This window comes from Mercenaria mercenaria, chromosome 6 (genome assembly GCF_021730395.1).
Source record: "Mercenaria mercenaria strain notata chromosome 6, MADL_Memer_1, whole genome shotgun sequence".
In the NCBI taxonomy this organism is placed as follows: Eukaryota; Metazoa; Mollusca; class Bivalvia; order Venerida; family Veneridae; genus Mercenaria; species Mercenaria mercenaria.
The window spans coordinates 21,394,521-21,422,446 of record NC_069366.1 but is presented as its reverse complement, the minus strand read 5'-3'; the positions used below and the strand labels follow the sequence as shown (position 1 = coordinate 21,422,446).

Genomic DNA, 27,926 nt, shown 5'->3' with positions numbered 1-27,926 from the left:
CATTTATTTTGGCATTTTCGTGTTGTTGTTTTTTTCTTATATTTGAAGAAAATGTGTAGTCATATGTCTAAAGTGTCTATATGTGTCTCCGAGACGTTATATAACACTATGTAAGTATGTGTTGCCATTGATATTACTCTAAATACTGCGTTTATGTAATTAAATGGGAAAAATTGCAGTCCACCTATAAAGACGTTGTAAAAAGGTTTTCTTTTTATTTTCATTCGCATGTTCTTTCATGCACGTTCAGAATTAAATTATGCGGACAAATATAGAGCATGTCTGCTTTAGTGCATGAACTTTCGTAGATCTTGTTTTTAAGAAAACGCGATTTAAACTTTGACATTATAAATTTGTAAAACACTTTTAAACACAGAAGCCTCGTGGCAATATAAGTATTTCTATAATATAAGATTGAATCATTGACCTTGTACGTGCACAGCGGCCTAGAAGACTATGTACGTGTTCAGCGCCATTTCGTATATTTCGACATTCTCTTTTTGGTAGCTTTGATTTTGCCAGTCCGTAACATGTTTATGATGGACTGGATACTTTGTTAAGTTTAAATGTCATTGTACTGTCGTATACTTCAGTAATTAGTATTTTCTGAACAAAATAATGTCGGTCCGTGGATACCGTCATCCCAAAAACTGCGAATGTATTAAAACTTCCCAAGTGTTCTCGGAAATTATAGGTGAATGGAACAAAGGAAAGGCACCAGAGGAAATCGGAATGTAAGGGGCATATGATAGGACATATTAGAACATCTAAAACAAATGTTTATCAATAGAAATACCTTGATTTTCCTGACGAATCGGAGAAATTATCGGCCATTTTTCCGTGTAATCTGCCTTTGTAAGTCACGTGATTCCCCACACGGTGTTTTACTTCAAATCAATATCAGTAATCAATAGTTTATTTTCTTATATCACAGATGACACTGTAGGGCAAGTTAATGAAATATTTTTCACGATTTGGATATTCTGTTACTTTGAAAGGACACTTGCATATTATATTCTAAATGAATTAAAGTGTATTATTATTTTGCAATGCAGCGACATATTATTGGACACACTTGTGAGACTTAATATTCGGATTTTCTAGCTGACCATGATTCTAATTTTGGTAAAAACAAACCCATATCGTATCAGTGTGACAGACGAAGAAAAAACCTTTCGGAGTGGTTAACTGGTAAATTGCCTTATTTTATCATTGTCAGTAGGTGATTATCATATTACAAATAATGTACTAGCATAGCGTACCCTATATATCTGACCTCTTAACATAAAGTAGGTACACAGCAGTATTTTAAAGCTACTCGCCCGCTACGGGTGTTGATTTCTGTCCTGTTTGACATAGATTGAAAAATGATAAGACATTGTCAGTAAGTTAAATTCTATGATGGTAAAAAGACTAGAATTTTGGTGATTGTCTTCATTTTTTCAAAATCATTACACTCGATCTGAACAATATTTTTGCAAATTATTCCAATATCTTGCAAGAATACCAAGGTTACTTTGTACCCGCGATTAACAAGTCGCTTTAAAAGTTAAGTAGTTCTACATGATCAAGGGTGAAGCGACAAGGGAGGCAAAACGTATTTCATTGCATATCGGAAATTCTATCTATTTTTATATGAAAAGAATATTTTTGAAAATAAAAAAGTGAAAAGTAACAGTAGTAAAGTGTGGTGATCTGGTACCCTGGTCATTTACAAAAAATAGATTTCTGGAGGGTCTTTAGCACCGTATGGGAATTTAGCACAGGGTGCCAGATCACCACCCGGGTGCCAGATCACCATTCGGGTACTAGATCACCATTCGGGTGCCAGAGGCCCCTCTAATTTTTAGTCCACTGACCAGGATTCCAGATCACCATCCAGGTGTCAGATCACCATCCAGGTACCAGATCACCATCTAGGACGGTACCAGATCATCATCCTACCTAGACTCAAGAAACACAAATAAGCTATTTTGACGTACACTTAATCGCACAGAAAAAGTGTATCGATGATGTCGTTTATAGTGCTCTCTATTAGGTTCGCGCGTCTTATATTTACATAGCGCAACGCTCAATAGGCTTTATTATCCCCCGACGAAAGTCGGAGGGATATAGTTTTGGCGTTGTCCGTCCGTCCGTCCTTCCGTCCGTCTTTCCGTCCGTCCGTCCGTCCGTCCGTCCTTCCGTCTTTCCGTCCGTCCGTCCGTCCGTCCGGAGCCATATCTAGGAAATGGTTGGGAATATTTATTTAAAACTTCATATACATGTTTACCACAATGAGTTCTTGCGGCCCGTCAAGTTTCAGTCAGATTGCCCAAGTAACACCAGAGTTATGGCCCTTAGAAGTTTCTAGTGTTAACTATATAGGGTACTATAAATATGGCAATTTCTGCATCATAACTTTTGATATATTTGACCTAGAACTATGAAACTTAAACAGAATTTAGATCACCATAATGTGGTTGTGTACACACAATTTCATTTGGATTTATTTGTAAATTAAGAGTTATTGCCCTTTAATTGTATAAAAATCCACATATTTGTACATAACAAACTTCATTTTGTAGAATTTCATTAAATTTCTTTCATTCTTTTCCATGAACATTTATTGTAAACATGTAAAGTTGTGTACCCACATCTGGTCGCCCCCTTCCCTTGATCACACCCCCCCCCCCTCTCCCCCCACCCCCCCCCCCCCCCACCCCCACAAAAAAAAACATTCATTCCTTATTTTAGACTTTTTCAAACAAACTTCATATACATGTTCACCACTATGAGGTTATGGGGCCCATCAAGTTTCAGACAGATTGCCCAAGTAACACCAGGGTTATGGCCCTTAGAAGTTTCTAGTGTTAACTATATAGGGTACTATGGATCTATAGATATGCCAATTTCTGCATCATAACTTTTGATATATTTGACCTAGAACTATGAAACTTTAACAGAATTTAGAGCACTATAATGTGGTTGTGCACAGACAATTTTGTACGGATTTTTTTTTGTAACTTCAGAGTTATTGCCCTTTAATTGTCTAAAATCCACATATTTGTACATAACAAACTTACCATTTGGCAGAATTTCATTAAATTTCTTTCATTCTTTTCTGTGAACATTTATTATAAACATGTGAAGTTGCGCACCCACACCTGGTCACCCACTTGCCTTGGTCACACCCCCTCCCCTCCCAACCCCACTCACCCCACATCCCCAATTTTTTTTTTTTTATTTTTTATTTATTTTAGATTTTTTCAAACCTTCCAAGTTGTACTATTCCCCCACCTCACCTCTCCACCCAGTCATGCCCACCACTGATCATGCATCCTCTGCCCCCCCCCCCCCTCCAACTTCACCCTTTTACCTTTTTTTTTTTCATTTTTAATTTTCAATCAATATTTATAATCAGCATTGAAATTTTGTTTCCTCTCCCGTTCCCTGCACCCCCACCCCCTTAAAAAATAAAATTATACATATATCTATATATAGATATATATATTTCCATCCTTTTTTTTTTTTTTAAATGTTAAAACCTTCAACACGTTAAGTTGTGACTGCACAAACCTTGCCCTCAGCCATGTTCAAGATATCTTATCTGTGTTCTCTTAAGGACATCTGATCTTTTAAGTTCAAATGTACATGTAAAACAGCAACACCTGGTGCCAAACCACTCAAAGACAATATTTCATTCCAGTTAAACTTCAAGCTCACATTTCAATTAACTGCATTTAATTTTAAAAGCTAAGCTTATTACAGTAAGCATATCCCATGCAAAATAAATTCTTTAGTCCGGATCAAAGTATCATACATTTATTGTGTACTCTTTCATTAAACATTTGTTTTCTGTTAAATTGATTTTGACTAATGAAATTATTTGCTTCTTATTAACATCCTTAACTTTTTGCCGGATATATCTTTTTGCCATTCCTCACCACAAACCCTTTCGGCGGGGGATACCAATTCATCGAATTTGCTTGTATAAGAAATAATTTATAGCAAAAGAGTGTTTTAACACTATTTATGCACAATGGGCGGTTATACGTCGGGCGTAATAATTCCACGAGGGCGCAGTCCGAGTGAAATTATTTGTACGACGTATTACCTACCGAGTGTATAAATAGTGTTAAAACACGGTTTTGCTATAAATTATTTTGATTCTAATATGCCCTTAATCTAAAACTGAAGATAAAATATATAAGCGCTCTTTCTTGATCGCAACAAAAAACATTGACGTCACCGCAAGTTAAGGTAGTTCTGCACGTTTGATATACCGGAAGTGATGCTGTAACGCCATGTATCCGGAAAACGTAGAATAATGCCTGGATTCGGCGTATGGAAACAAAAATCAGTTTATGTATTAAGGACAACCAGTGAATAAATGTATTAAAATGGCACTGTTTCTATCTTTCTAAAGTTAAAATATGATATTAAAACATCTTACACGTTAAATAATTCAAATTAATGTCTTAAAATTAGCTTGAAATAGCCGTTCACTTTAATCATAGCTAAGTATCTCAAAAATAAGCTCACGGACCTATATATTTTATTTCACCATGTTATAGACCATACGTTTATTTATGACTGTGAGAAGTTTCATTAAAATCTACATTGTAGAAAAAATTCTATTCGCGAAAAAGTTATAAACGTTGCGTTTTTCCCATAGACTCCCATTATGAAAAATTGCGTGAGGTCGAAATTTTTCAAATCAGTCTAGCAAAAAATCAAGCACACGACCCTATCTTTTTTATTTGCTGAATTTTCTTAGTACATCCCGAAGTTTTGAAAAATCAGAATTTAATCAAATTCTACATTGTAGAAAACATTTTGATCCTAACGTGCAGAAATACCTTAACGTTACGTCATTCTAGCGTGAGTGTTTTAGCAGAGACAAGCATATTAGAATGCATTTTCTGGCAGTAACCACACTGGCGTTCGAAGAAAGACTGAGCTACGTTGAAAGAGCCTGATGAGCATATCCTTACTCCGGCAAGTCATTGATAGCACCCTATGGCATTTTAACATAGGGTGCTATATTCCCATCCAGCACAGTGTCATTTTTAATAGATCAATAGATCTAGACAATATATGAAGAGCAAAATAAATGAAGTGCTGTTGAATTTCTGGGAAATATATAGATACAAGGCTTTTGCCCATATCCCTATTAAAATAAAGAAGTGAAAAACCACAGGTCGCCCAACAAATGTTGCAGGCTTGGCTTGATTGAGCCTGTTCATGGACGGCAGCGGAAGTGTAAGCTTCCGTCCACACCCTCTAGCCCCGGGTTTATAAACCTTAAAACAAAACGAGAATTTATTGAAATATAGTGAATTTCAAAACATTTTTAGCTTGCTGTGTTTGCACTAAGTGAACCTTTGAGGGTACAGTATGCGTTTTCGGAAAATCGATGGACCTTGAGCACTGTTGAACTAAGTATTCGTCGCAGAAAAAAAAAGAATACTTTCGTATTTAAGATAAATTCGTCTTCTAAACGATATTTATAATAGAGCAGATTTAGATCTAACTTGTTGATATCTCTTGTGCATTTACCAAATGAAAACAGTCATAAAAACCATCAATAAGCCGTGGAATGGTGGCCTGTATTGTATAAAAACGATACTGAACCAAGTCTTATCCAAATAAAACCCCTTCTCCTACACTTTTTCCCAAAACAAGAAAGACCTTTACTATTGAATGAGACATAGAACAAAAACACTGTGGGGAAACGGACACTGGATATAGCTAAGAAAGTGATATAAGTAAACAAACAAATGTGCAGTTGTTTTTCTTTACCAGAGGTAAGATCTTGCTGTCTTAAGTAGTGCTTATCTACAGTACTAGTATCCATAAATGAAACCAGTGTTTGAACTAATAGCTGAATGCTAAATTTAGACTATGGCATATTGTATAATGCTTACGATTTAGCAGAGCATGAAAAATATTACCTCAAATCTGAGATGATCTCCTCGAAATTCACAGCATTTCGACTCACCTCGAAATTCACAGCATTTCGACAAATATTGTTATTTTTTAAGAAATATTTGAATAATTAAAAATTCTGAATCGTATTATATTATCAGAAGCGGCAATGTAACTTTTAAATTGTTAAAGTTATACCTTTATAAATGTTCACAATACTGTACTGGGGATAGCCGTATTATGTACTAAGGACTGTATTCTGATTGATAGTAACACTGTTCATATACAATAAATGTCTATTTCGATTTTTTCATTTACTCCAGTCATTAGAAATATTTATCATATGTAGTATCCAAATGGTGTGCAAGTTGTAGCGAGACGTATCACATTTTATCAGAGGCGGATAGGGCCAGGGCGACAACCTTTAATGTCATCTTCGTTACCCAACTATTCGACTCTTGTTCAATTACGTACAAAATTACTTTACTTTCAGAACCTACACTTTATTTTAAAATTTAATTATGTTAATTTTTTTCATTGTGTAAAAATCGGGCAAAATCACAAGTTTTGAAAAAAAGAAATTCGAAATTTACATTTTATACGAAAACATTGTTTTTATGCATAGATATCCTTAAAGTTTCAAAAAAAATCTATTCATCAATAAAGTCATCGCTTTAAACTTTGTTATGGGAAAGGTTGATAAACAGTAGTTTTTTATTGCTGCATAGGTGATTTAGCAAACATTTCATGTTGCTGGTACTTTTAGAAAGAGAAGTATCACTAAAGGATATCGTAACTTTAAAAAGAAACAAATACAGAGAATTACCCATAGAACGGGTTTACGGTGCATTTTTATTGTACAAAATGATTTCACTATTTTCTTTTTTACTGAAATTATGAAGCTGAAACTGTTTACATATTCTGGTTAAAAGCATCTCAATTTTAAATGAAAATATTGAGCAAAAATCGTACTTCTACTTTAATCAACAATGACTTTGGTTCATGCTCTCCAAAATCAACGTGTATATGCAAGCTGCTTAAATATAAAGGTTGGTCGCAATACATAATTTCTCTCTATAGTTTAAGAGCAGAGACCATCTTTCTGTCACTAAGTAACAACAACATCGACCCAAGAGACCAAAACGCGAAGTACGGTCTTAGAAAAAACGTCAAGTGTACGAATTTGGTCAGACAAGCGGACGGAAAGACAGACAAAGAGGTCAGAGAGAAACTGTTTTAAGTACATACAGATAAAAAAAAAGGCTCTCACCCCTCGAAATAGACAACAATGAAACCATATCCCCCGACTATACGTTGAGGTAAAAAGTCGTAATCATTATCACAGTCTCATTATTCAAAAAATCCTCAGTCCACTTAATAGCTATCCCCTGTGCAGTTATTTATTTGCTTCGTTTCTTTAAGACAGAAGACATGTATCTGTTAAATAATTGTTAACTATGTTTATTGAAAAACTTTTATGAACATTGTTGAATAATTGTTAACTATTGTAAATATGTGTTTTTGTGAACATTGAAAAAATGTTATTTGAAAAAGATGTTTGTTGTCATCAACTAGTATAAATAAACATGTAAACAGAACAAAAATGTTATTTGAAAAAGATGTTGTTGTCATCAACTAGTATAAATAAACGTGTAAACACAGAATATGTTGTCCATTATGGAAGAAGGTAGTTTACTTTTTCAACATTCTTGCAATATTCTTATCTTTGGACCAAGTGGTTCTGGTAAAACACAGTTTGTCAAATAATTGATTGAGGTTAAAATGGAAGTGTTTAAAACTGTACTATCAAGTTTGTCAATGGCATCCCAGGGGACGACGAGGAGATGTCAACAATACCAGTATTCCTTATTGGTGGTGTTTGATGACATGCTTGGCGATAAAGATGAAGAAAAAATCAAACTTTGGTTTACAAGAAAAGAACATCATCATAATGCCAGTGTGATTTTTATCACCCAGAACATGTTTCAACATTCCGAAGCAAGCAGAACAATGAGTCTGAATGCGCATTACATGATTTTGTTTCAAAATACTAGAGATAAAGGACAAATCAAAGAGCTGGCAAGTCAAAATCAATTGCCACATTTACTCCATTTTCTCGAGGTCTGCGAGAATCTAAGGTTCCTCAGGAATAACTTGGCAACAGACAACGCTGGTTATGGATAAAGAGAGACGGGTCAGAGAATGAAGATGATGGTAAACTTCCTTCCAATAAGTGTAAGAAAATCAGTGATCAGTACACGTTTAATTGCTGCATTAAATCTTGGGTGTATTCTTCCCCAGAGCGTCTCATTACTGAAATAGATAATACCATTCAAGAAGCACTCGAAGACACTTTACATAGGATTTCCATGGTGTTTCATATTGGGTATTCCAAACCAAGGAGACGAATCGAATTAAATTCTGATACATTGCATGTGGGTATACATTTCCATCCTAGTTTATTACTTAAGCTAGGAGGACATACTAGTAGTCAACATTTGGGAGATGTTTATCCGAGGGATGAAGATCCTTTTCCTAACGGTGTGGATTTGAATGTTGTAACTAATCATTTATTCTTTATTCTGATCTGGCAGATTTTACTTTTCTTGGAAATATTGAGGCACCAATCCTTCGTGTGGTTCCATTTGAACCGAGCAAGAGAGATTCAAATCATGTTCACGAAGAATTTGTCAATTTGCATTACGTCCCAATCTCCAAATCCAGTTTTGATAAAATAGGTATAAATATAAGGGGCGACATTGGACAAACCATTCAGTTTGTTGTTGGCAAGTCTATGGTGAAGTTGCATTTACGAAAGAAATCACGACTTAACTTATGATCACAATGTATCCCGTGTATCGCGGTGTCCCTCGCCAATATTGGTCATGGACTTGGGTCTATCTTTAAATCAAAACAACTTCTCCTTTTGTAAAACCCATGGTTAAATCAGCAATTAAGGCCCTCAAACATGAAGGTCTGTGTGCAGTCAAGGATATCATGTTAGGGAGAAGTCCAAAACAAGTGTTAAAGTCTCGTGGAGAAAAGGCGTTAAAGTCTGTTGGAAAAGCAACAGCTTTATCCTTGGGAGAATCTTTAATGAAAAGTATAAAAGGTTCTAAAACAAACTCTCGTCGTCAGTCTCCATCTAAACCTCGTCGAGAAAGGACGTTGAGACGTAGTCACAAAGGGTTCAGACATTCTAGACCTCTTGATATTTTCACATGATTTTTGATATCTAAAATTGATGATCACTTGTTTCTTGGACAACTTCCAAAACGACCCATCATTGGTATGGTGAGGAATGCAGATATGAATGGAGCCCCAATCCATTTGATTTCAGACATTTCAATTTGTCGAAACTAGACGTCAGTCTCGACGGTAAAACCATTCACAACAAATTTTGAAAATGGAGAATGTATGTGATCGTACATGTCACTTTACCAGGCAACAGGAGCTCTTGGACTCAACCAGTCGATTGGATTGACCTTGGCAGAATATAAAAGTGGCTACACTCTGGGGGTTTGATCTAACCGCAGATCAAGGTTGCGAGGAAGGCCAACTTCATCCTATAAAAACGGGGAACCTGAGAATAGATCTTCAGTTTGCACAAGCACTTCCTACCGTCGTGAACGTGATAGTGTACACAGAATTTGACAATCAATTTGAGATCAACGGGCTGAGAGAAGTCGCCACAGATTATTAAACATGGATGGTCATGCCTATGCCAGAAAACTCAGAAAAGATGCTGAGAAAGTGAAATATCACGAATCGATATTTAAAAGAAAACTACAGAATATGCGAGACACCCTAAACGATCGTATTGTGGAAGAACTTCAAACACTCATCTTCGATGAAGTACATAAGAACTGTTTTGGATGTCAAGCGGATCGTCCCAGTAAATTACAGCATCAACTGTGTTTGTTTACATCTACGGACGAGTGGGTGGAGTTGTACATTGAAAAAGCTCTAAGTCAAATAAATCTCTACAATGGAAGTCCATGGCAGTAAGGAAGTACACGCCCTAAATATGTGGGTAGATATAAAGGAGACGTTAGCCCGTCATCAATTAGATCCAAGATAAAGCTGGATGAGTATATGGGCAGAACAAGTGAAAAACGCCTGGAATCATGAATACCCATGAACGTTAATACATTTATATTGAGAACACTAAATTGAGAAGTGTGCCAATAGGATCATCTGCCAAAGCAGAAACCCTGTCATGTAAAAGCTTACATAATGAACACACATGACTAAGATCAACCTGGAGAACATTGGGTGGCTATCTACTTCAGAGCAAAATACAGCCATCTGCTTTGACACTTTTGGATTACCGCCCTTTGAAGAAGCTATTCGACTCTTCTTGGACAACAATACCCGAAACTGGACAAGGAACAACATACGACTTCAAAGTAGTGCTATGTGTGGTGTTTACTGCATATTTGCTCTTGACGCTTTAGTCAGAGGATGTGATTTAGAGACTATTTTGATTAATCCTATGGACACTTGTATGTAAAAGCTAGATCATTATCTAAACCTGAACATTGTCAGTGTTGTACAGCAGGTCAGTCTGATAGACTTGCTTTACAGTTGTTTGAATTGTATGTGTTAGAACATGATTATTTTTATCCTTAATGTTCTTTTGTTAATACAGTTACTTGTTCATTAAAATATGTGTACATACAAAATTCTTGTTTTGTTATTTTTCCCTATCTACGGGTAGTAGTAAAATTAAGGTGCCATGAAGTTTCCCCGTACCGTCCTGGATGGTGATCTGGCACATGGATGGTGATCTGGTACCATCCTGGATTGTGTTCGCGTACCTGAATGGTGATCTGGTACCCGATGGTGATCTGGCACCCGGATGATGTTCTGGCACCCTCCAGCATGGTGATCTGGCACCCTAAGGCTATGCTAAATTCCCATAGGGTGCCAGAGACCCTCCAGAAATCTATCTTAGTAGCATGACCAGGATTCCAGATCACCACCCTTTACTACTAGTAACATGTTTGATATTGGACAGAGGATATAGACTTGCTATATTCTTAATTTTGAAAATTAAAAAAGTACTAAATCATAGTCTATGGGCTACTGCTGCTCTATCCCTTTTCTCCATTTACTTTAATGAACTGACCTGTGACTTTTTTTCGCAAATGTATCCTATAACTTTATTAGATACAAATTTGTCGTGAAAAAGAGGATTATTAACAAAGTTTCTGAAAACTGTTTTTTTTTTACGATATCTCTTAGACATAGACAGAAAGTTTCCGTGTCAGCACTAAGTTATTTATTAACAAAATAAGAAGATTTTATTACCATGTTGTACTCTTCAACGAAAGAGCTCAGTTATCTGGGTGAGACAGAAAGTGCTTTGATACCGTGTATAGTCCAATACATAGGTAAAGTGTACAAAATTTATGCAAATTATGAATTTAAGTCGAAAGATAGACTAGCTACCAGTCTGATAATAAGATTATTTTTTATATACTTCTGTTTCCTAGTCAGAAGTCTGCTCCCGCTGTATCATCATTACATTCGGCAGCAGGAAAACGTAACGATTTTATAACTATGAAGGGAAATAATTTAACATAAAATATGAGAAGACAAGGAGGATTTGTTGTCGATTTTTAAAGAATTCTGTATCTTTCAGCCTCATCTTTTGTAACATGTTTATTTTAATCATAAAATCAGTCATGGTGCCCTTGTTAAACATGTACGTGCAGTTTATAAAATAAATTCGACACATTCAAGCTAAGCAGGTGTCCACAAAACACATTTTTTGAAAAGCTGTTACTAAAAAGGATATTACAAAAATAGGTCACAGATCCTTATCGGACTGAGTGTTTCATCGCTGTGCGCTGGGTTGCAGTCTACTAAAACACGGATGTTATTGAAGTATGTTCTACAATTCTCATTATATATATGTTAATATATTCGTAACGCGAAAAGAACTCCCGTGAATATCTGCCATGTGTATATCAGAACTCAACCTTGCACTTTCGTGAACTATACGCTGATAAGTATTGATGTATACTACATCGTTACCTGTATGGACCAGTTGAAAGTGAAATATGTACGACATAGTGATTCTAGGGGCGGGGATAGTGGGGTTATCGACAGCAGTAAACGTCCAGTGTCTGCTTCCGGACCGGAGAGTTACTGTTATAGCGGATAAATTCACCAAGGACACGACAAGTGACGGCGCTGCAGGAATATTCCGCCCATCAGTGGAGAAAACACCGGTAAAATCGCTACAGCAATACAGGTATGTCATTATAGGCTTGCTATTTCTGTAAGTTATTACTGTAAGTCAGGTCAATTTCTATTTGTTCTATTTTGGTTTATTGTTGAATTTATTAATATGAACTTGCAGCCCCCTTTAGAAGCAAGAGGTAATATTGATATCTCTTGACATTTCCCTTTTTCCATTTTGAACAACTTGAAACAGTGGCATGATTTAGAACTGTTTAAATAATAAAATCTGTAAGAAGATTGATTAAATCTTAAAATTTGATTAACTGCAACAATGAATAAAATCTGTAGTTTAAAACTTTAGAATGAATATTTTTACCTCATCTTGCAACCAAAATAGAAAAAGGAAAGTAATTTAACTGATCTATTAAATTGGTACTGTGCATATTATGCTGGGTATAGAAGTCTTTTTAAGTACTCTAATGAATACCTTACGTGTTTCAAATACTCTGTGCATATGAATAGATGTAGTCATTCGTTAAAGTTTCGAACAAACACTATGGCTATGTATTTTTCATTTTTCATAGAGTATTATTGTTGTATTCAGATTTATAACAGTATAATAAAATGTGTAAAGGCAATATAGGCAAACGTATTTATTTAAGTACGTACTTGACTTCCATTTATACAGGATCTTGTTTTTATGTACTTAAGGTTATAACACACTAAATAGTTGTTGTTCTTTATTCTATATAAAATTGACCTATTTCCAATGGCCACAGCACACATCAGGACCCATTTTAAATGTCTGTAACCTACATTTTCTTTTGAAGAATATTGTCAGTGCTAAATAAAAATCGAAAGAAAAGTGTGTGTGTGGGGGTCATGTTTGATGCAAGAAAAATAATTTCAGTCAAACACACAAACTCCAAAATCAGCTAAAAAACGAGACCCCAAATTATACTGGTGGTGTATGATCTAAGTTTCCATTTTTGTCATGTTGTTATTCCATTATGAAAATGCTACCTACATGTCAAGCATAGATCTGTCATGTGATTTTAGCAAAAAAATTGCAAAGAAAATAAGGAAAATAGCTCTACAGAGCAAAAAAAACTGAGGACTATTTGTATCCGCCATTATGCGACTACCATTTTTTTCGCGCCATTTTTCTATTTAGTGTCCGTGTGCCTATAAGGTACGGTTATTATTATAAAGTTAATTAGTTGAAATGTTTTCCCACATTTTGTTTAGTAATAAAATATGCACATATCACTTTGGTTTATTTGTAAATATCTGCTAGAAATATGAAATGATAAACATAATATTAGCATATCTCTCATAGCTTTTGAACAAACATGATCTCAGAGGACTTATTTCAATTAGCCATTTAGTTTTATTTTAGTTTAGTTTTATTTTGATGTTATTGCATCAAATTGCATCAAAATTACTAACTAAAGCTTTTTCACTTGATCCGGGCATGTTGTATTAGCACAAAAAATTCGTGCATAAACAAATTAGATTCTAATCCATGTGCTGTTATACCTCTGTTTTCTTATTTTTCAAATGTTGTGTCAGGGCCGAATATTTATTCTTGCGCAAATGAAATGTCTTGTATCTACGTCTTGTTTTTTTTCCCTTATAGTTCAAACATCTTTTTCAACCAATGATAAGCGAAGGATTTTCAAAAAAGTAACCAACTTATTTTCATATTATTTCATAACGGGGAAAAATGAGTCACTTAATCACGAAGTGGTTCAAAATTAATGGGAATTCATAGATACGCCTACTTTAAATCAACAACATTCAAGGAGGCGGATCAACTGCCAAATATCACGGGGGAGGAAGTGTTACACGAAGGATGGAGTTCTTCTAATAACCTGTCATGTTTTCGTCTGATAACTGTTACGGAGTTCCTGGAAAACGTTACAGAGTTCTTCTGATGTCTGAATGACGAGCCAAGGAATCGGTGGATAAAATGGTAATTATTTATCTTTAAATAGAGAGAATGGGGTGTAAAACTAAAGTTTGATGATCAAGGTTGCCTGATGTCTTGTGCTATGCGTCAGAAAAAACTGTTACGTCTAATAATCATCACCACTTCTTTGAAATGAAGACATTTTTAGTAAAATATCGAAATTGTTTGCTTATTCAAACATATTATTCTTCTTGTTCACGTTCTTAATCCTCTCCACGTGCAATAGAATAATTTTAGTGCAAGATGCAAACATAAACCACTTTCTAACAATTTTATGCCCGATTTTTCAAATGTTACGGAATTCAGGTGATAACTCTAAAGATGTCACAGAGTTCTTATGATAACTTTTATTACTGCCAGGGTGTTTCTTGAGCTATGTTAGGATACTTTTTAGCTAATTTTATTATTTACAAATGGTGTTAATGATCTTCTAACGTAATATATTTATCCAAGGCAAGTATTGTGGTTATATAATGTATGGTACGAGCCTTTTGTAATGTCTAAAACTAACTGCAGTATAATGACAAGTATAGTAAAATACGAATAGATAACAAAATTAATGCAGTAAATTGTATTTTTCGTTCTATCAATTAATGTGCCAATGTTCAGTTCGCGAAGAACGGTTTATTGGTTTCCGTTTTGATTGATCACTGATTTGAAAACAAATCCGTTGTAGGGTACATCTAATTGCTCATCTGCAGATGCTGTCTTTTTCTGAAGCGGTTTATCAGATTAATATATATGACTGCTGTTGTCATCGCATGCAATTCAATTGCTTGTGTAGTTATGCATATTCATATTATGACCTTTACGCTGAGTTAATATGTGGTAGGTTGAAAAGGCCAATATGCTAGGTAAAGCTTTAGATAATTGTCCTTTGTTTCAGGATGCGACAGTCAGATGTAAATACTGTCACAAAATATTCCTGACGTCTGAAGCAGTTGCTCATGTTGTAAATATTCATCCTGAAAGGAAAGTCGCAATTACAACATTGAGGCCATGTGGCAAATTTAAAAGAACTGTTTATGCACAGTCTTGGTTGGTGTATTTATTCTTTTCTATTTTTGTACAGGACATTCTGTAGTATCTTTCGTCAACACTTGTATCAAACCACTTTCTTCATCATAGGATATTTTTGATTCGTCCTGTCCGATGTCTTCGCCTAGTAAATCAAACGTACGTGTTTTAAATTTGCCACAGTCATACATATTAATCCGATAAACCGCTTTAGAAAAAGACAGCCTCTGCAAATGCAGCAAATAGATGTATCCTAAATTAAAGATAACGGATTTGATTTCAATTCAGTGATCAATCAAAACGGAACATTGGCACATCCATTGATAGAAAGAAAAAAATACAATTTATTGCATTTGTTATCTATTCGTATTTTACTATATATGTCTTTATACTGCACTTAGTTTTAAACTTTACAAAAGACTCATACCGTACATTATATAACCACAATACTGTGCCTTGGATAAATATATTACGTTAGAAGATCATTAACATCCTTTTTAAATAATAAAATTAGCTAAAAAGTATCCTAACATAGCTCAAGAAACACCCTGGTAGTAATAAAAGTTATCATGAGAACTCTGTGACATCTTCAGAGTTATCACCTGAACTCCGTAACATTTGAAAAATCGGGCGTGAAATTGTTAGAAAGTGGTTTATGTTTGCATCTTTACACTAAAATTATACTACTGCATGTGGAGGGGATGAAGAACGTGAATAAGAAGAACAATATGTATGAATAAGCAAACAATTTCGATATTTTACTAAAAATGTCTTCATTTCGAAGAAGTTGCGTTGATTGTTAGACTAAACAGTTTTTTTCTGACGCATAGCACAAGACATCAGGCAACCTTGACCATCAAACTTTAGTTTTACACCCCATTCTCTCTATTTAAAGATAAATAATTACCATTTTATCCACCGATTCCTTGGTTCGGTATTCAGACATCAGAAGAACTCTGTAACGTTTTCCAGGAACTCCGTAACTGTTATCAGAAGAAAACATGACAGGTTATCAGAGAACTCCATCCTTCGTGTGACACATCCTCCCCCGTGAATATAGGAACTGCCAATAAAATTATGTTTTTGTGTATAAAGGATCAAGTTCAACAAAATAAAATATAAATAACAAATAGAACGTGATTTTTTCCCTTTTAATGTTTGCAATTAGTACATTCAAAGCTCAAGCTTTACCTTCTTTGTGCCTTTCTTTCAATTTCTACATTTTTTATGTCCTCCGGCACAACAATTTTAAGAATTCCAATGTCATTCGATTTTATGTTGTTATTTAGGTCCAAGTTTTCCTCATTTTCCTCACTGTCATGTTTAATAACTTTGACATCTTGTTGCGGAGGTTCGCGTTCTTCAAATGTTCCTTTTCCAGAAATATTTGATTTGTTTTCTGGCAATACTGGCTCGATAGTATTTGAAATCGAAGTCCTGCCTTTGGTAAGTTCGCACCGCGTTTGAACAGTGCTTGGTTCTGCTCATCACCGATTTGTCACTGAATTGGTTATTGTATAACGTTGAGCAAAGTGTAACCCTTCCAGAATGATTTGAAATGTTTCTATTATCCATAGAAATTCCGGCCTCATCGTTTCATCATACCTTTCCAATCACGCTGCGAAATGTTACCTGCGCTGAACCTTAATCCTTCCAGTGGTTTTTTGTTAAATGGCACACTACGTGGTATCAAATTTAAGTAAGTTTCAAAAATTCTATAAATAGAACACTCGGACCCAGGCTGGTCAAAATAAATAATTGGAGTCAATATAGCTTTCACAGTTTTTAATTGTTTAAATCCTCCTTGCACATTTTTTCTTATCCATCCCCAGCTATTGTTATATTTGACTGGCTTATCATAGTAGGTTGTCCCCCTTGAAAACTATCCGATAATCAATATTGGTTTCCCTACTGATATTACTTTGAGCAATAGATTATATAGGAAATTTATTTTCAATGATTAATTTCAAATATTTCTTTCGGTTTGTGAATAGTTTACCAGATATGACAGTAAACTTCAATTTCTTCTCTTAAATTTAATGTGAAAATATTTATTCTAACTGAACATCTTCTTGCTTCCAATTTTGTTTTAAAAGTATCACCATCGCTTATATTGAACATATAGTGAAAAACACTAAACTTTTCAATTTCTTTTACTTTAGATGCAAATAAATTATATTTTTCAAAGCATGACAATTTATTATCACATATGTAGGTATTCTTGACTTTATAAACAATACAATAATATAATTATAAGTGTAATAGGGTAAAAGCTTCTTGCTTCCATTTTACTTCAAAGTGTATCAAGAAATAAAAACAAAAAACTTTAATCTTAAAGTTCTGATGTAACTTAAGCCGTGTTAACTTACGGAACTGCATATACAAACAACTGATGTACGATTCCATATAGTCTTTTGAAATAATAACATTCATAATTGTCTAATTAATAAAAAAAAATAGAAAAAAATGAAAAGAACAGAATAGAACAGAGCTTTGATTTTTTCACCAAACCGTTTATGAGAACAATATGAATCAACATAAATTACATAATTTCCGACTGAAAACTAAATATCTTTGGAATATTGAAACATTCGACGACAGGAGTAAAACTACTTAAAAGAATAATTTTCTTATGCAATAGTGTAATTTGCAAGTTAGGCGCTCATTGAAAGCTGGTGAGAGGAGGGTGGGGGTGGGGGGGGGGGGGGGGGGGGGGAGGGAATGTGTACATTTATTTAAACAAAAGACACAGCATGTGCAAAGAAAGGGTGAAATTAATAGACGCGCAATATCATGTCTATTTCAGAAATAAAATCCAAGATTGAAAAAAAAAATGACATGCTTTCCATGATTTTGCACGGTAGGATTATCTCTTTAGTACGACCTACATTTTTGTCACGGTTTTGTTCGTGAAAAGCATGCAAAATAGCCACTTTTACAGCTAAAAACTTTAGTTTACACGATAAATTTGATTTCATGATTGAATTGTACGTATAGTATGTGCAAACACATATCTGAATGGCATATTTGATTTATGTATATCATTGATTATACAAGTTAGACACTATAAATAAGTAGACAGGGTGAATCAGAGCTAATTGTTTAAAAAAAATGAGTTCGGATCTCTATGATACACAAAAACCAATGCTGATCAGAAAAATCAGAAACTTGATTCATAATTAAATAGATTCTTTCTTTCTTATATTTCTATGGAAAACCTTGGATCAAGGCCACTTAATAAAACATGTGTGTCTGTGTTTTGGTAACATGTATGTTTTTTAAGTTTGTTAAATTGCTCGGGTTTTTCTTTGCCATTGCCTGTCAAATACAGTACTGCTTAGTTTATTACTTCATTTTATCATGTTTTAAATGGTAAACTTCTAGGCATGAAAGTTAAACAAAAGTACCGTTATATGGACAAGAACAATCAGACAAAATGGAAATACACGTATTTTTACACAAGTTTCGTTTTTCTCGAGGAAAACTATTATACATGTTTTTGTGGGAAAGCTCGTTTATGACATAATTTTCGGATTTCAATGTTTAGTGGGATTCAAAGTTTCAAAAGAAAAGAAAAGAAATTTATTTAAATGTTTTCATTTTCTGTTACATGACAACACGAATTTCGTAATATCATATGCTAACATAATGTGTTTTTTTTTTACAGAAATGGTTTATATCTTTACAAGAATATTATTTCTTTATGAATCTATAAAACAACATGATTTATATCAAAAACTGGCTACTTGTTGCTTTCTATGGAGTAACATTCGAGCTTAATTTCCGTGTATTACCTAAAGCAAAATTTTATATCAATGCAAAATCCATGACAAAATATTATTGACTTGGGTCATGAATGACATGACTTGAGCTAATGTAAGGGAGGCAATGCAATTTGAAGGGAATTGCTTTAACACAGTCAATAATTAAGGGAGAGAATTCTTGCAAATTCTCGTTAAAAGCTGACCATGCGTGAAATAAACTTGATGAAACGGCGTTTATTTTCCTCATTATAACCTAGTTCAAATTGTTCTGCCATTACCTATATGTTCCATTCCACCCCTGAATCCAAACACTTTTCCATTATTAAAAAACCGCATTTGATAATCCTCTAGTACTGTTCATTGAGAAAACACCAGAACTCCAAAACTGTTTTTCGTCCTGTGAAGAAATAGGATCAGAACTTTTCTTTTCTACACCTACACCCTGGTTAGTCAACTCCCTCATTCTCGTGTCCAAAGCACGGCGAAATCCAGCAAAGGTAGGGTCTTCCTTCGCGAAAAAAATGACATGAAGATACCGCTGAAGTCCGGCGGATATTTGACACAAAGTATCTGGTGGATAAGGCTTACTATCCTTCCTACGAGTCCCGTGAACAAACCTTTGTAGCCAATAATCCATTATTTCAAATCTTTGAAAACTACCAATATCCCCGGGAATAGGATACCCCGGCTCATTAAATGACTGTGGCTGTAAATTTCGAAATACAGCCCAATCCTTCCATACGGCTATAGTCCAATTGTTTGACGACTGAGTAGTGCTTGGCGTAGTTTTACGCTTTTTAGCCTCGAGTTCTTCTGGCGCAACAGGCGCATCATAACGTCCAGATCCTGTCGCCAATGGCTTCGAATCTTTCAAGACCGTCGGGTTTAGGTGGCACAGATACTGGCACCGTCGGCACTGTAAAGGAAGTGGATGCCACAGTCTCAGGAGCAGTGATTTTTCTGAAAAGAAAAATTTACATTTATTAGATATATTTCATCATAATAAAAATTATCGTTAACTAAATAATAAACTTTCAGCACTGGTTGGCACCGAAATGACCATGTATTAGTTGTAATAAACATGTACTTCTCGATCGTGAGTGAAGATAAGACTAGCCAATGAATTCCAAGAGACTGAAGAAGGCTTTTTGTTGCTTTAACCTGTCAGTAAAATGAAACGTGGCGTTTTAACTTTAAGTCGGTTATAGATACACTTATTGAAATTCTAATTTATACATACAATCTCGCCAGGCATACGTATGTTTCTGACAACACAGAAAATGAGTCAGATGACGTTCAGCTTTTCCCGTAAGTAAAGAAAATGAAAGTACACAGGCTAAACGTCGCATTTGCATTGGTCACTGGTTCATGCGCAGGGGTCACCCCGTCTAAATGTATGCGCGTGGACTTTTTCTTTTTGCTAACGAGAAGTCAATTTTCAGCAATTTCTAACGATTTGAAAATACCTGGGCTTTAGCACGACATGTCAGCTTTTCATCTATGAAAAAAATTTTGTACCCGGAATAAACACAAATCCCACAGGGGTCCGTAACGGAGCAGGGGTATTTTTGGAACTTCTCAAATCGTTCAAAAGGTCCTTTTTGATGTTGTCTAAAAGTGTCAGTATATGTCTCGGATGTCAGGTATATCCGTATTTGAGAGCTGCAGACCTAGACTTTTCAGAAATATTTTCAAAATGAATTTTGTTTAATAAATGTTGATTCTACGGAAGCGTGAACGGGCATTCAGACGCTAATACGTTTTAAATTAAAACGGCTTTATATCCTTTCCGCGGCCTTAACGTATTAAAACTTTTAATACGTTAAGGCCGCGGAAAGGATATAAAGCCGTCCTCTCTGTACTCTCTTAGAAAAAGAAGAGCACTGAGTTTTTGCCAATAATCGTGAATATATTGAATCGCAGGTAACATGTGCGATTACTTATTTTTAGGAATCATAGCAACGATGCTGTGAAGTATTAACCCGTGTACATTTTTTTATGTTAAACCGTGTCACTTTTTAATGATTTGTTTTTTAAAAAATGCAAAAATATAGTGAATCTTATGATTTTGATTAAGAGAAATAAAAACTATCGATTAAAAACATTATTACATGCATTTGGTAGTGTCGTTGATTTGTGCACCCCACAAATGGGTTGTTAAGATTCAAAAAATCAACCAGAATGGTAAGGAATCGTAAAGTTATCACAAATAAAAACGATACATTTAGTGTTTATGAGATGTTTTTTTTTTGTTTTTTTTTTGTAAACGAAGATGGGGCATGATGGTGACCTCGACTTTCGGTCTCTGTCACTAACAATTCGTAGGGCGTCTGTAGACATTAATACAAAAAAAAAAAAAAAAAAAAAAAAAAAAACAACGTGTATTGTCCTTATACGAGTAGTATTATAATGTTTAAGTTTTACCAACATGGTGATTTTCAAGCTTCTGTAATGTATGGAGATATCGGTACCCGTCCTGGTAAGTTATCAGACACGCATGGTAGAAACTCCAAACTAACTCGATGGCTAAATTATATGAAATAATTCGACTTCTTTGCTAGGCTCGAACCCATAGCAACGAGGAGCCACTGATTCGAAATGAGCCGCACCATGAGAAAACCAACATAGTGCGTTTGCGACCAGCATGGATCCAGACCAGCCTGCGCATTCGCGCAGTCTGGTCAGGATCCATGCTGTTCGCTAACGGTTTCCCTAATTGCAATAGGCTTTGAAAGCGAACAGCATGGATCCTGACCAGACTGCGCCGATGGTTTTCTCATGGCGCGGCTCAAATAATTAACATTAATCTATAATCTTAATTTCATCATAAGACTGAAAAGCGGATAGAAAACAGTGTTGACACGAATTGTTTTTGGAACTTTCTGGTACAGGAAGTGGTGTCAGGAGTCATTCCAATGGTACCACACGCTGAACAGAGACAACGATCCTGGAGAAACAGGCGTTATAAGGCTCTCAGGATACCACTTTGCTACGCCGAAATCAAAGGTTAGAACCTTCACTTTAGATTTGCTATTCATATCATAAGATGTTTTAAAAGAAAATGGTGCAGTTTTCCTTCCAAGACAAGAACTCTTAACAATTAAATTCAGTATGTTTTGTCCATTTTAAGGAAGGAACATTTTGAATGTTTAAATGAATTAAGATGTTTCAACATGTATCCAGAAGTAGCACAAATGATGCTATTTGTTGGTAATATGAAATCTTAAATTCATTAATTTTCGAGATATTCGTGTCATAAAATATTTAAATTATTCAGACATCCTTACTTTAAGTGTCGAAAATTACACTCGCCAAACTTTATTACCACTACATCTTTGTTCACCATAAGGATTATAGGGAAAGTCAAATTTGTTTTTGTATCTTATTTTCCAAATGATACAGTATGGCGGTGATGATGATAATGATGATGATTATCATATCTCATGAACAGACACAGCCAAACCGAGTCTGCTATTATTTTGCTTGGTTGCATTTTATGCTTTCAAATGATCTTCTTATAATTTTTTAGTAACAGTTGGGTCATTAACAGTGGTTATACAAAAAGCTCGCTTGCTTGCTATGCAAGTGTTTGGTTAAATATTATTCCAAATCTATTTCAGCCTCCTGAATTTCACTACGGTATTACCGAATTAACGGAACGGGAACTAGCAGATCTGCCTGGAAACTATAGGTAAATAAACGGTCTTTGTTGAAAAGAATTATTTCTGGAAAACTTCTCAAAAAGATGGATTTCATAATTTTGTATTATTTCATTTGAAGAAAACTTGAAATTATGGAATTTGCTTTGGCAATTCTAAAAGTTAAAGTAGTATCATAGTTTATGTCACGAATACTTCTATATAACAACAATACTACAAGACTTTAAATATTACCAGCTGCATGTTTATATGTTGAAGTATTATAAAACATTGGGAAACAATCTTCCTTTTTTTTAATAAACATGTACTTTGTATCGACAAAATGGCTGTAAGTGTGTTGGCGATCACTTGCGTGGATGGGGATACGTCAGAATATAGTTACATCAATAATTTATGTCAAAATAATATTATATTTACGTTCTTCGATGGGACTATACTGCCGGACAAAAACACTGCGATGTTAAAATTTTGACGTAACGTTATTGTGACACAATACACATGAAGATTTATCTTTTACGTTAGGCTTCATTTTTCCCTTCTTTCAAGGTATGGCTGGAAATATACAACACTTATGATTGAATGCAGAAGGTACTTACCATGGCTTACGAAAAGGTATATCATCATTCATTTAATTGCGATCAATATTAAGTAAACCAGCTCAGTATTAACGTATTAACGTACTGTTGAAAAACGGCGTTAAACCCAAAACAAACAAAAACGTATTAACATATGATTCAGCAAACTTGACCTATTAGATATGCTTCGTAGGAACAAAATATATAATTGTTAAAAACACGGAAAACGACAAAAATGCAATTTACAACCCTGTGTGGATGATATTCAGGGTAAAAATGACAGAAATGATAAGGAAAGTGTTGATGAGGCTTTCAGGAACCAGAAAAATATGAAGCTTAGAGCGGTAGTTGAAAGAGTGTTTGAATGTGGGAAGGTATATCCTAAAGAACAGTTAAAGGATACTGATAGCGAGGGCATTATATACAGCTACAACACAGATAAAAAACGAATACTAAAGATTAAAGAAATATGTTATAGTATAAAAAGAAGAAAAAAATGTGAAAAATGAAGAAAAAGCAGCAGAATTTAGAAAAGATGAGGAAAAGGAAAAAGATAATAGCAAAGGTGGACCTTGTTAGATAAGGTAAACAGAGAAGATATGCAATGGAGTATCCGAAGAAGAACAGGTGAATGGAAATGTTTAAATGAACAGACTCAATCAAATCGACTCTGCTATTATTCCTTTTTGGTTGCATTCTGTGCTTCCAAGGGATCTTTTTACAGATTTTATAAACTATCACAACAGCAATCTTTAAGTGCCGTGTGGCGGCTGTAAAAAGTCTCCCCGTACTTGGATTCAGTATTGTTATATTTTCTGGTCCTTTGGGATCATGGAGTCCATCCAATAAATGTGTAATAGAGTTCCGCTTAGGCCGGCGCTAGGGGGCATGAGAAGTTTTGCACATTTTATAACCTCACATGAACAGACTCAATCAAACCAAGTCTGCTATTATTCTTTTTTGGTTGCATTCTATGCTTCCTAGGGATCTTTTTACAGATTTTATTAAAGTATGATGTTTTATAGGTTCATATCAAGAGGTGGTCAAATAGAAAAGAGGAACATAGAAAGTATACACGAAGTAAGTATTTCTATGTTTGATAAAGACAGTAATGTTAAACTTTCGTTTGCGTTAAAAAATTGATTCACAGCGGAATGAATTCATTTTAGCCAGTCTGGATATATGCTGTTTTATGTATCAAGACATGTTTAGAGCCAGACAATAGCGATAGTTTTATCTTCCAAATGCTTGAAAGGTTAAAAAGCTCGTTGATTTTCAAAACAGGATTTGCAACTACCTGGTTATCTGACTGTGTTTGTGTTTAATTAGTTTGCAGGCAGATGTTCAGTTTTTGTGAATTGTGCTGGGCTTAACTCGAGAACTCTATTCAACGATAAAGAAGTGTTTCCTGTTAGGGGTCACTTACTGAGGGTAAGAAAGTTTGGCCGACTGGCCGTTTCCGAGAGCGAATACCTTTGTAGATTTCTTCACATGTAGAATGACCTCTTGGTTTAAATAAAGAATAAAAATTGTTTAAACTGAGGGGATGTCCATTCTTATCCGCCAATGGAGTCTGAAAAGTCAAACTCATGGCTACCACTAACACTTTATTTCTGTTACCGTGGTTACGGAAAGTCTAGCGCAATTACTAGACAAGCAATGGTACCAAGGATGTACGAAAATGCATTGTATAATTTCAACTTATTTAATAATGTCAGGATGTATGTTCGCAAAAGTTGGGATATTGTAATGTCTGCTACTTCCTAGATGATGAAATATATCATATCATTGAACAGGTGAAAGCACCGTGGATAAAACACTTTTATGTTTGGGACGACGCCTCAAGCTACATTTACCCAGGGTAAGTCTGTATCACTTTAAAAAATAACAAGTAACCGTTACATGCCATTTACATAAATGTCTTTATTTCACAATTTCAAGTTCGTTCGATGTATTATTTTCATTACACATCACGGTTACTATTACAAAAGACACATGTACAAAAAGTGTGATCATATAATACCCAAAGTTGTCAGGCTGTTATTCAGTGGACATTCAGTACAATTGACGAAAGGGGCGTCTTCATAATATGATGTATGTCAGTGTATGAAAGCATGACATTTTTTTAAACATACAGCAGCTTGTTTATAAAAACATCAAGCTCCTCCAGACATCACGAGGACGAAAATAAAACGTTTCTTAATTGAAGCACCCAACATCCAGTCCAACAACATGTACAAATCTCTTATCCACTTACTTAAACACTGAAAACCTACATTTCTTTAATATGAAATAAGTAAAAGTCTCGATAACAATTTTCAGACAAGATAACGTTGTTCTAGGCGGTACACGACAGAAGGACCAGTATGGAACGTCAGACGGGAGAGTATGGTTTGATGACGTAAAAGCACGTTGTGAAGACCTCCTGCCTGGATTAAAAGTATTCTATTCAAATTTCAATAGAACTTATTGCATTAATTATGTCTGTTTTTGTCTATAAATGGCGATACTTTTATTTCATTATTGTTTAAGTTTATCGTAAGAACAAATGATCACTTGAATAATTTGAATGAGCCAAATTAACTATTTGCTGATGGTTGTGTTGATTAACCCTTAGCCTGCTGGCGGCAATTGGTTTTGCCTTTGCGACCAGTGCAGACCAAGATCAGCCTGCACTGTTCGCTATTCAGTTAGTAAATTTTCAGTGAACACCCCTTCGAATACTAAATGGTATTGCCCAAACTGAATGATGGAACAGTCCATTTCAGAAATTTAGCAGGCTAAGGGTTAATATATAACATATCATAGCGTAGTGAGTATATTATTTCCTGTCAACCGTCAGGACATCCGTTATTAGTATTGTAAGTTTTGGTTGTCAGAGCTAAAATTTGTTTGCTTTTAGATGTTATTGATATTTGACTAACCTAGCATGAATCCATCAAAAATGTAGCACAAAACCCCCCTTTCTGAATTTGACCAAGACGGATAAAATCCCCAGTTTGATTTTGTTGAATAAAAATCTTAAAATTGAATGATGATGAACAGAAATGAAAAATATAAGTATCAATTCTAAACGGAATGAAGAGAAACTTAAGATTTTATATAATTTGAAAAAAAAAGAATGAAAGGTTGGGGAATTTTATCCGCCTTGGTCAAACCGAGCTGGAGAGATTCCAGCAAGAAAAATACGCGGAAAAAAGAATGATGTCTTGTACTTTTATATTTTAAGAATGTTGAGGCTGAGAGAAAATGGGTGGGGCTTAGACCGCATAGAACCTTCATCAGATTAGAAGCAGAAAACATAACACTCAATGGAAAACAGTTAAAGGTAGGTTAGCCGTGCATATTGCACACATGTCCACGGTATATAAAATATAAATGTTGCCAAGTATACAAGAATATGTACTGCTGTAGAAAACACGACTACAGTTCTAATTATGTACAACAGTGCTATTTTGATGGGCGTCAACGGTGTGTAGGACGCATTAAGACTTTATACTGTCCTTCAAACATACCTGAAAACGGTATTTTGCGCATTTACGTAGATGCTTATGGTCAGGCACTGCTGTGGACTTTTCCATATTCCGTTATAAGAAAAGATCCCGTAACACACCCCAATGTTGAGAGATTTCTACTGAAATGTGATTTCTTCAATAAGATAGCATGCTAGACACTAAAAACTGGAAATTTTCAATAGGTTTTCCTGATCCATTTTCTTTTTAATTTTTCTTCGAACACACCTACCCCCCTTTCTTGAATGGCATTTAGAGGCAAATAAAATGCTCACTGACTGTGTCACCTATTATTCTAAAGTCACAACTAAAAAGTAGTGCATTAAGCCTGGCATTGTAAAATATTCCAGATTTCAGAGAAAACACTGAATTGCTTAGTTCTGACACACATTTTATTACTGTAAACATTACCTTTCTATTCCACCAGCTTATGTCAAATTAACCTTCAGGGCTTCACTGCATTTATTTTTCAACTACTAGTATTCCAAAGCTGTACAAAGCCGCTATTTGATAAAAAATTCTGGATTAAAGCCAGATGATGTAGACATGCCAGTGGATGGAAAAAGTAATGTCACATGATAACCTGATATATTTTATTATTTTATACAATGCTTTTACAACAATAAGATAGATACTCATGTTTTAGGTTGTCCACAACTATGGTCATGGTGCAAATGGAATAGCTTTAAGCTGGGGAACTGGCTTGGAAGCCTCACAGATGGTCAAGAAGATCGTCATGGAAACACGCAATGAAATAAAAGCAAAATTATAACAGAGTATTAAGACGTTTATTAGCTAAAATATTGATTGTGAACTTTGTTGCAGTTCACTAAAACATTGGTTATTTTGTAGGGGTAATCCTGACAGTGCAATTTAAAGAATATGTCAAATAGGATCATTTTCGGTTACCATGTAATCATAAATACTCCTGGATGAATAATTTCGTGTGTGTCATTGTTGTATCAGTCCTAATAAGCATATAAATTCCCTTTCATTTTATATTCAAAAGTTTAAATCCATGAATTCATATCCTCATGATATAACAGTTCTGACCACGAAATTTAAGACACCGAAATTAAACGAGTTCGCAGTGTTAAGTCAAATTGGTTGCTGACTGGTATAACATATTTATTTACTTTATGTTTTTCATGATTTAATGTGACTTACCAAACTACGAACTGTATCATCGTTTGTCTCCTGTTCGAGACTTTAAACACATTTACTTTATACTTTCGCAACTTTTTGTTTATACTTTGGCAGTTGATATAATTATGTATGTAGTAGTTTATTTCTGTAAAGCGTTAGATATAACACACCGACACGTT

At 34.8% G+C, this 27,926-nt stretch overlaps 1 protein-coding gene across 2 annotated transcripts; it reads left to right on the top strand.

The window, feature by feature from the left end:
- The first annotated feature begins 957 nt into the window (after positions 1-957).
- Positions 958-27,926, top strand: LOC123549447 (D-aspartate oxidase-like). Of its 2 annotated transcripts, XM_045337556.2 has the most exons (11): positions 958-1,191; positions 11,725-12,172; positions 21,747-21,861; positions 22,476-22,546; positions 23,061-23,126; positions 24,115-24,169; positions 24,419-24,520; positions 24,886-24,950; positions 25,412-25,529; positions 26,319-26,417; positions 27,248-27,926. In XM_045337556.2, exons 2-11 carry the CDS (start codon positions 11,979-11,981, stop codon positions 27,371-27,373), a joined length of 1,011 nt encoding a protein of 336 aa, XP_045193491.2. In that variant the 5' UTR covers positions 958-1,191; positions 11,725-11,978; the 3' UTR covers positions 27,374-27,926. The 2 variants fall into 2 exon arrangements, with proteins under 2 accessions (XP_045193491.2, XP_045193490.2); XM_045337555.2 differs by lacking the exon at positions 958-1,191 and having other exon boundaries at positions 11,568-12,172.